The sequence below is a fragment of the Barbatula barbatula genome (genome assembly GCF_947034865.1).
Source record: "Barbatula barbatula genome assembly, chromosome: 19".
Taxonomy (NCBI): domain Eukaryota; kingdom Metazoa; phylum Chordata; class Actinopteri; order Cypriniformes; family Nemacheilidae; genus Barbatula; species Barbatula barbatula.
In genome coordinates, this window is record NC_136782.1 from 18190295 (window position 1) to 18200511 (window position 10217).

General features: G+C 38.6%; 1 protein-coding gene across 1 annotated transcript; it reads left to right on the forward strand.

Annotated features, from left to right (window-relative positions):
- The first annotated feature begins 452 nt into the window (after positions 1 to 452).
- meox2a (mesenchyme homeobox 2a) lies at positions 453 to 8988 on the forward strand. Its single transcript, XM_079482107.1, has 3 exons — positions 453 to 1331; positions 5261 to 5433; positions 7946 to 8988. The coding sequence occupies exons 1-3, from the start codon at positions 821 to 823 to the stop codon at positions 8162 to 8164; spliced, it is 903 nt and encodes a 300-aa protein (XP_079338233.1). The 5' UTR covers positions 453 to 820; the 3' UTR covers positions 8165 to 8988.
- Positions 8989 to 10217: the final 1229 nt, after the last annotated feature.

Genomic DNA, 10217 nt, shown 5'->3' on the forward strand with positions numbered 1-10217 from the left:
GAGATTTGAGTTAAGCCATGCTTGTCCCCGTACTCCCATTTAAAAAGATATACTGCAAGTGGCCCCTATGCCCTAAATCATCTTTAAACAGTGGAGCAGGAGTGGTGAAGATCAACAATCCATTAACTCTTTTAACCTGTTTACTCTTTGACCTTCTCAACAAATCTCTTTACGTCCAAAAACGGAATAAAATAATGAATGAGACAATGATTCAAAATACAGGAGGAAAGTGTTTTGAAGGTCAAAATGTAAAAAACTGAATTGTGTATTATTTTTGGACATGAACATGATTTAGATTTATTGAGCTATATCGGGCTAGACTCACTAGATTCGGTGTATTCGGACAGTTGAGGCAGAGATCCGTGATCCAGCCTCCCTCTCATATTACCGGCCTATTTATAACATCTCCCACCCCTCTTTGCTCCACAGACTCCCCTCTATAGTCCCAGCCCATCGCCCAAACTCCGAGCGCTGTTAGGAAGCACCTTCCCTCTCAGCTGGGCCACAGTCTATGCTAGACTGTCAACTGAGATTCAGCGGCTGAGCCGTGGGGCTCCTGTGTTCGGCCAAGCGCTGCCTGGCAACTCTCCGTCTGTGCGCACAGGGGATTATCACACACACACACGTGTACAGACACACAAACATTTTTCCTTGAGTGTTTATTTTTTAAGTGGATGTGAAGTGAGCAGACTTACAGTTTTTGGAACTTGCGCCGTTTGTTTTGCGGTGTGTTGTTTTCGATTACAGATTTTTTCATTCCTTGGGAAATTTCATTGCCGTTGGGGTTTTCGTTTCACGACGCATTGGTTTCTCGCATGCGATGGATCACACTTTGTTCGGCTGTCTGCGCAGCCCCCACGCCCCTCCGCAGGCCCTGCACCCTGCCTTCGCTCTTCTCGGACGCTCTGAGCACCATTCCACCTACCCTGACATTTCCACCAACTCTGCTTCCTCCACCTGCATTGTAGGTGGTTACCCAGGTGAGGAGGGGGGACTCTTTGGGGGGCACGGGCACCAGCGAGGGCCACCCGTCTCCCAGCAACACCATCATCTGCACCCACAACCCCAACCACAGCAGACAGGGTGGCACATTCCCCAGACGTCCAATGCCTCACCAGTCAGTAGTCGCCTTGGACTGGGCATCTCGGCCCCTGATTCGCTATCTTCTGATATGGGACCTGGGGGCCCGAGCCTTTGCGCCAGCACGCCGAGCCTTGGCGGAGGGGTGCCCTCAGGAGCCTCCTGTGTTCCTGGGGGGGATTTTGGGTTTCATACGATGTCGCCAGCCGAGGCGGAGAAAAGGAATAGTAAACGGAGAAGTGACAGCTCTGGTAAGAAATTTAACTAGTGACATTTTGAAAATGAGCTTTTCAATTTGAAAATTTTGTTTTTTATATAAAGAACAAAATGCATTTAGCAAAAAATCTTTTTTTGCTTAACATTATTATAAAGGCTAAACATTTTCTTTATAATATTATGTGGAATATCACAAAGGTGACTTTTTCTCAAAAAAAAAGTTTTGTTAAGTTTGTAATGTAATTCAAAGACATGATTAATGAGTCACAAACCATTTGAATGGCTCTAACAATCGGGCTGAGAGCATTACTTGTGTTTTCGGAAAATTATCTTCCCACTGTTTGAAAATGATGTTTTTGCATGCAGGTTTTGTAGGTGTTGGCTAACACGCACAGAAACAATTATTTTGACAAGCAAAAGGGCAGATTGTAACTCTTGTGTGGGCATTTAACTGCACACATGATTCACATTTGGCCTCGTACAGTATGTTTCCTCTCCTCACTTTTTTGTCTACTACTGTTTAAAAAAAAGAAGCCATGGTCTGAGAGTTAGAACACAGATGCCTGTGCTGATGTTTGGGCAGCTTGCTTTTAGTATTAGTTCTTGCATTTAAATCAGAATGAAATATAGTCACTAGTTACGTAATTTGTCTGAAAAGCATTTGCTGAAAAAAATAGATGTTTAATCTGATACCTATAAAGAAATCACATCTCTTCGTTGTCTTCTCGGCGATGGTTGTGACTACGGTCAAAAATCAATTTACCACTGCATAAAATGGATCATAAAATGGATTTGTATGATCTTGTTACTTTAAAAGAAACTTTAAAAACGTTTGAGTCGACACGAAAGCAGCTTGGGTTTATTTTTGTTGCCGACCCGATTTTTTTTCCCTTTCAAATCCAAAGATATATAAAACAGGACAAGAAAAAAATATATGGTAAATTGAACAATTATTGTTAATTAAACAAAATGAACATTTGTTTAGAATATACTGCATGTCCTGCTCTTTGAGTGCTCTAAAAGTGAAACAAATATATGCATTTCTATAAACCGATCTCTATAATAATAATTCTGCTGCAAAGATGCTGTCATCTGTGATATCAGTTGGCAGTATTAATGTATCATATGGATCATCATACATTTGTGGAATGAATCTAAGATCAAATTTTGCGTGACATTTGGCCTGAGTTATCAAACACACGTTACACTGCATGATGACAGTGCAATTGATATGACTGTATCGTTCTTAATACCCAATTTATTTTTCAAAATAATGTGTGCAGGTTGATATCTAATATCTAAGCTAATATTTAAGAACAAAAAAAAAAACGATATTTCCCGTCTATATTTAGTCAAATAGTTTAAAACGATTGTAAGCAATACACTGTTTATGACGCATTCACATTTATAAATGACGATTATAAAATACTCTGCTTTATGTCTTTATAATTTAAATGTACATCAATTTATTCATCAAGAGATTGTTAAAATATTTTCACATTTTTTAATTGAAGCATGTGCATATAGACTCCAACTTGACTGCACTAGCTTGCATATCTAATAAAACAACACATGGCTGGTCTGGACAGAATACAACAGCCTATCATGTATATTTTAATGTGGGCCTGAATAATATTCATGTTGGTTTTCTCTTTTGTTTCACCAATAAATTACAACCACAGTGTGTGTAACTAGAACACTAAAGTAAAAGTGTGAATTTTCACTGTAACTGTAGTATTTAAAATCACTCCTTTTTTCCATGACTTTAGTTATTTTTAAAGAGAGATAAAAGTTAAGACACAGGCCTAATTTCGGTGGTGTGACCGCCATGCCAAGAAGTCGGGAAAATGTTGACTTAAGACTGAGAACAGCTTGTTCTCAAAAAGGCGCTTGTGTTGGTTTTTCTCACTCCACAATGTGTAGTTCAGCACGCAGTAAACGTGCCTTTCCGCATTTCTTTTGATCGGATCCACATTCAGTGAAATACATTACAGCTATGTTACATTTGGGAATCCATTAAAAGGGCAAGAGAGGACACCATTTCAAGGGACGGCCAGATGCACAACTTGCTGTTATCAAGTGACATGTTAAAGATACAATGTGGTCCACGTCTGAGACCACACGTTTTGCATTTTCTCTGATTTAAAGTGATAGTTCACCCCAAAACGTTGTCGCCATATACTCACCCTCTTGTCATTTCAAACCTGTATGACTTTCTTCTGCAAGCAAAATCATATATTTTGAAAGTTGTTAACTGGCACCCAGTCACTTGCATTGGTTTTGTGTCTTTACAATAGACGTGAATGGATGTTGACGCTGTTCAGACACCAAAATATCTTCCTTTGTGTTCTGGGAAAGAAAATCACACAGGTTTGTAACAACAAAAGAGTAAATGATGGCAGAATTTAATTTTTGGGTAAACTATCCGTTTAAAAACGATTAAAGTCAAAAGTACAACTGAGAATTAATTGATATTTCAGCGTTTTGTGGTACTTGTTTTAAAGACATTTTGCAACTTTGACTTCACCAATTTCTGCAAAACTTCATGTTATCACAGCATGGTTGGATTTAGATAGAGTCTCATATCTTCTTCATTTTTACATTGAAATGTTCATTTTATATATCAATCCTAAAATGTTTAGATTTTATATCTAATTAATATAATAAAAAAATTTTAGAACCCAAAAGTCACCATCACCCACCTCAAGTGGTACCGGGCAACCGGTAAGCGAAACCATTTAATACCAGTCTGGCATGTGTTTATAGCCATCAGCTGCAGCAGTGATTTGACACTTCATTTGAACATCCATGAGACAGTGAGACTTGCACAGTGCTTCGTGTTTAAATGTTCCTTTCAAACTATTGCTCTGGTTTTAAATAGCTTTGTTCTTAAACAGAAGTTGATCTCTTCATTTGAAGATGGGGTCTAACAAAGTTAAATCGATTTACAGCTGGGTTTTAGATCGTCTGTCAGATTAGCACTTACTCCACACCCACAGATAAATAATCCCAAAACCTTTGTCACCCCGTTGTGCCATTTGAAAATCAGGCATGGCCTGCTTGTAACCAAACAGTTCCTGGCCACCATTGACTACCATGGTAGGAAAAATGTCTTTGTGGGTGAGTTAATTATGACATCATTTTTATTTTCGGGTGAACTGTCCCTTTTAGCAACTTGTAGTCCTGAACAATTGTCTGGGTTAAAAAGTGACAACTTCCACATAGGCAAATGTCGTTTTGGGGAATGTTGGTATGAGAGCAGCTTGGGTTACCTGTCTAATGTGACATTTCCTTATTGACTTTTTGAGTATCCTATTTAAGATCTTCACGACTTGATGTAAATGAGCTCTCGTCCATCCCTTAAAATAACCACATGTGTGCTTTTATGTATCCATGTCTTGTTACACACAAAGACATCTAAAACTATAGGGAAAGTACAGAAATTCTATGTTATTGATAGAGAAAGTGAATTAGAAACACTCTGTTTAAAATTGTGTGTTGGCTGCCTTTATGTTGCGAGTGAAAGGCACTTGTTAAGTTTTGAGGTAAATAAACTAAGGACATTTATTTTACACATCTTCCAGTTATGTTGTGTTCCATATTAAAACTACAAGGGTGTAGCAAAAATCCCAAAACAGTCAAATTAACTCTTTGGAAAGTGCTGTGGTGAGAGCCAACTCATTGTGTGACTGTATTTAACACATGAAATAGCTGTATTGTAAAATATATTTGGAAGTATTTCACACTTTCCCCGGTTTTCTTTAGAACATTTTTGGCATTTCAACCCTTCAGTGTTTTTCATTGGATGGATCGCATTGAAATGAACATTTGAATGTGTTCCCTGGTTTCAAAATTGTAGCAGAATTTGACGTAGATGTAGTTCCTTCGCAAAGCTTTGTGGCTATAGTGATGTTCGTGTGTCATCATTGAGTGTATTGAAATGTTTTCTTCATTCTCTTTCAAGAGTCCCAAGATGGGAATTACAAATCGGACGTGAGCAACAAGCCAAGAAAGGAGAGGACGGCGTTTACCAAAGAGCAGATTCGAGAACTGGAGGCCGAGTTCGCCCATCACAACTACTTGACTAGACTGAGGCGCTATGAAATCGCCGTGAACCTGGATCTCACGGAAAGACAGGTGAGACGGATGACCACCACCTCTACCGTGCCTGTTCATCAATCATTCTGTCAGGTTTTAAATCGGCCTCTGTGCTTTTCTATCCAGCTGTGGCCATAGAGTGGGACTATTGTATTCCAGATGTTTCCAAAAGCTCTTTCTCTTGGCTGTAGTCAAGTAACAGGGAGAGGCAGAGGAAGTTTGGTCCGCTAAGGCGATTCGGCCTTCCCGCTCCGTTTTACAAATTGGTTTGTGCGTGGGAAGGCACTTCCTACAGACATATGTGAAATAAATAGCACATGACGCTTAATATGGAGTTAAAGAAATATGGGACGTTGGAACAGTTTGGTGATTTAATGGACAACTATGTAATCTTATTAAATGTTTGAAGTTTATTGAGTGCTAAAAACATAAATGGTTGATCTAATGTGTGCTTGAATGGTTGACCTCGTGTTGGTTTGTTTGATATGACATCATTGTCAAGTCATTCGAGCCTTCTCCAAAGCACCATTCAAAGGCTCTAAATGAGTTCTTGAATTGACATCCAACAAAATTAAAAAATTTAATCTTTCAGATTTCATCAGGCTTTGCAGCGTGCCAAGTATCACTCAATACAGTGACATCTGTGGTCTTAAATTATAATATATTCTCAAGGGAAGCATTCCCTAGGCTTAGAATTAAAAACCCTGCCACACGACAAGTAAGCAAATCTGTCTCCTGCAATGCGATCCTTGTGTGAACCTTCTGTGGAGATCTGCACTTTCGTGATGGCTGTTACTCATAACATTATGAGTTTTCAGTGGCCACCAACACTGGTCACATAATGTAAGGGCCAAAGTTAAGTCAGAAAGTCTTAATAAAATGACTTTTTACATGCCTGCGGGCAGAACTACATTGATATTCCTGTTAAAAGGTTTGTTCTTAACTTTTAATACTAATAATTAAAGATATGCGATTTATTCAACCTTAATCTTTCAACAGACAGACACCATTGAAACTTTGTTGTGTAGATCATTTTTCACACTATACGGTGTGATAGAATATTTAGCATTCAAATCTAATAGAAAGCGCCACAGTCATTGTGAATGCAAACATTTAAAATGTTTAATGGTTGTTGGTCTTTTTTGCATCAATTTGGCCCATTCATTAACTACAACGTAAACTATGCGCAACACATTTTTTCGGTCGGTCAAGCAAGCGCTGCTTCACTCGCAAGAATTAGTAACCTTAAGTTAAAGTTATAGTTAACCTCCAAAGTTAAAATGATGTCATTATTATATGCCCTCTGGTCATTTCATGACTTTCTTTCTTTTGCAGAACACAAAGAAGATATTTTGAAAAATGTTAAACCCTTGGTCCCCAACAACGGTTTTTGGTTACCAACATTTTTCTAAATACGTATCTTCCTTTGTGTTATGCAGAAGAAAGAAAGTCACACAGATTTAAAATGAAAATAGGGTGAATAAAGGAAGACAGAATTTTCATCGTGAAGGAACTATTCCTTTAGTCCAAATCTACAGTAAATTGTGTGTGTATTTTCCATATTATCAGTCTAGTTACAAGAAGACGTAGGTTAACTTGAGTAGGTTAACATGCAGGTTATCTCCATGCCGAGATGAGAATTGCAAACATTGCAGATATATTTTGGGGACGGCGGTCTAACAGTGCTGACAGTTGTGAACCTGGGTGGCCCATTGAATTACAGTGTTCAACCATGAAATAAAATCCCGAAATACAACGAAATAAAATCTTAAAATACCTACTTAAATCATGGGATCATTTTCTTCATGAAACGTACATTGAATGAATTATCGTGAATTAAAGATTGTCTCTTCAAAAATTAAAGCGCTTTTGAACAAACGACGTAACGGGTAACAGCATCTACGTTGGTACCTATTTAAAAAAAGACTTTAAACAACATTTTATAGTTTCAGCAAGCTTGCTTCTATTCATTTTTGGTTAGTTGTTAAACGATGATCTTTGTGCTTTATTTCCTTTTACGTAACCCTCATCTACGACATTAGGCTGCCTATAGCCAGCTAGAAATAAATTGTATGATGGCCTTGGCATTGCAATGACAGTTTAAGAAACTGCTAAATCATCTTTCTGGGAAACGTAAACACTGGCTCCGACTGAACTTGCACGGAAAAGACGGAAACATTTGATGCCACAGAACAGTTGGGGCCAGTTTGTCAGCCTGCTATTGCTGATCTGGAAATAGCTGCCAGATACAAACTATTGAAACCAGTGTTACCACTCAATTTCCAAGATCTTCACAGATGCATAATCCAAACTGTGAATCATGCCTTGGAATAGCAGGCCGGTTATCTGATCGTATGGGACATTTGCACCTGATAGAGGGATATTGGCTTACTTGAGTTTGGTGAGTCATGGGTTGATCGACCTCTCTCGCAGAGACCAGCCAACCACCACAGTAAACAGATCATGTGCTCCAGCCGGGTGCTAATTTGCCTATCTTCTTACTTACTCTTTTGCTGTGTGCTTAACTCGTATGTCTTTCTTTTCCCGCTAGGTGAAAGTGTGGTTCCAGAACAGACGAATGAAATGGAAACGTGTGAAAGGAGGCCAGCAGGGGGCGGTAGCGAGAGAGAAGGAGCTTGGGAACGTTAAAAAGGGCACGTTGCTGCCCTCTGAGTTTTCGAGCATTACTGGACTCCATCATACGCCGGACTCGCTTTTGAACGACGACAGCCACGACAGTGACCAGAGCTCTGAAAATGCTCACTTATGATGCCTAGAGAAATGGTTAGAGATTCAATGTTGTTCTTTGTTAGGGATTATGTTAGGTGCAGAAAACATGCGCACAAACAAGAAGTGCACAGGACATTACGGTATGGAAGCAAAGCACCCCATTCCCTTAAGGACGGGTCCTACAAGTGCCATCATGTGTCATTTAGTGACAGTGCTCAATAAACAAGTGCACACCCCACTAATGTATGGGGAGTTGGATATTACAAAAAATCTGTGATACTCTGGGTTTTAAGATTAAAAGAGAATACTTGCATGTGCTTTGACAGATTTCTAAAGATGTTTACATAAATGTTCGATTTGTCTTAAATCAGGCCCTCCATGGACATATCAGCACCTTTTAAAGCCCTTTCTCTGCTCTTTCACTTAAGGTGGAATTTAGCTGCATTACCGTATATACGATTGGTGAAATGTAATACAAAGCATTCCATTTTAAACTTGCATTGGATTGAACAAGGTGTATGTTTTGCACTGTCGCATTATGTGCCTTCATTGATTTCTACTGTATGTGTTTGTATAATTTTAATGTGATCAATAAAATGATCAGTTAAGCATGCAGAAGAATAAAAAAATGTTGTATTATGTGAAGATTAGTATTCGTATGACGAAACATTTCACGGTTGTTTCGTATGCACACAATACCACAGGCTTCGACAATAAACCTTTGTCATTTTGCTTGGGATACATTTTTTCTGCTGAAAAACTTGAAATGTTAAAGGTTCTCATTACAAATATTACACAGCATTTTAAATCTTGTTTATTTTAACGGCAAAAAATTGCAATCATTTACTTACCCTCTTGTCATTTTAAAGCTGTATGACTTTCTTGTGCAAAACACATATTTTAAAGAATGTTGGTAACCAAACAACGGTGCCCTTTGACTATTGTATGGACACAAAACCAATGCAAATGAATGGGTGAATGGGTACCACCTTTGTTCGGACACCAACATTCTTCAAAATATCCTTTTGTGTTTTGCAGTAGAAAGTCATACAGCTTTGAAACTACAAGAGGGTCAGAAAATGATGACAGAATTTTAGTTTTTGGGCAAACTATCCCTTTAGGTTTATTGGAGAATAAAAATGACCACAACCATGTCCTTACAGAAGCTGAAACTTCGGGCCTCGTCTAGGCGGGACCTTTTAACACTGTTGTTGTGTATTCAGCTGTTAGTCTGATTTGTAAAGAACACCTATAATCCCAGCAACCCCAAACCGTTTAAAGATGAATGTTTCTTCAGAGAACTCCAGAGAACGTATGCGACTCATCACCTTGATTATGAGAGTAAAATATGCCAAGGCTTGGAGAGGAGCTTACATGAATAAGTCATTATGAGGGGCAGGGTGCTGGATATGCTAAATTCAGCTTCTCCTTCAGGCAGGGTCGGGACTTCTGCTTTACGTCTGAGAGGTGAGGGAGCGAACGGATCATATTCGATTACAGAATCATGTCTGACATATTGTTATGGGCCCTTCTCGCTGTCGCTCCAGAGTGAGCGTGCATTCTAATTCATAATGAAAGACAGGAGGATCAAAACACGCGTGCCCGCCGAGAATGACTTTGAGGGTATGCCAAAACAATCACTTGTAGCTTCAACTCGTTTTGATTGAAGAAACCACAAAAATACATGTTTTTGGAATGTTTTTGTATCACCAAGGAGATTTATGGACCTTCCTGCACGATGGACTGTAGAGGGGACATCTTTAGTTCTTTCTCTTGGACAGGGCCGTGCAGATATAAAACCCCAGAAAGGTTTCCATTAGAAAAATTACAAAAGTGTTTACCATTAAAACCAATACAAAAATATTGTATGCAGTGTGTATTGGGCTTTGTTCCAGTAGGTTTTGATAAGACATTAGGTTAGATCCACATACATCATTCCAGCTTTCATAAAAACAATACAATATACGTGGCATTAAATTAAGTAGCAGTAGCCTATTACATTTTGTATAATTTCTGTGTTTTTTTGTTGTTTATTACAGGAAATAAATGTTACAAATAACTCTTGTATATAAATTATTTTGAATAAATAAAAC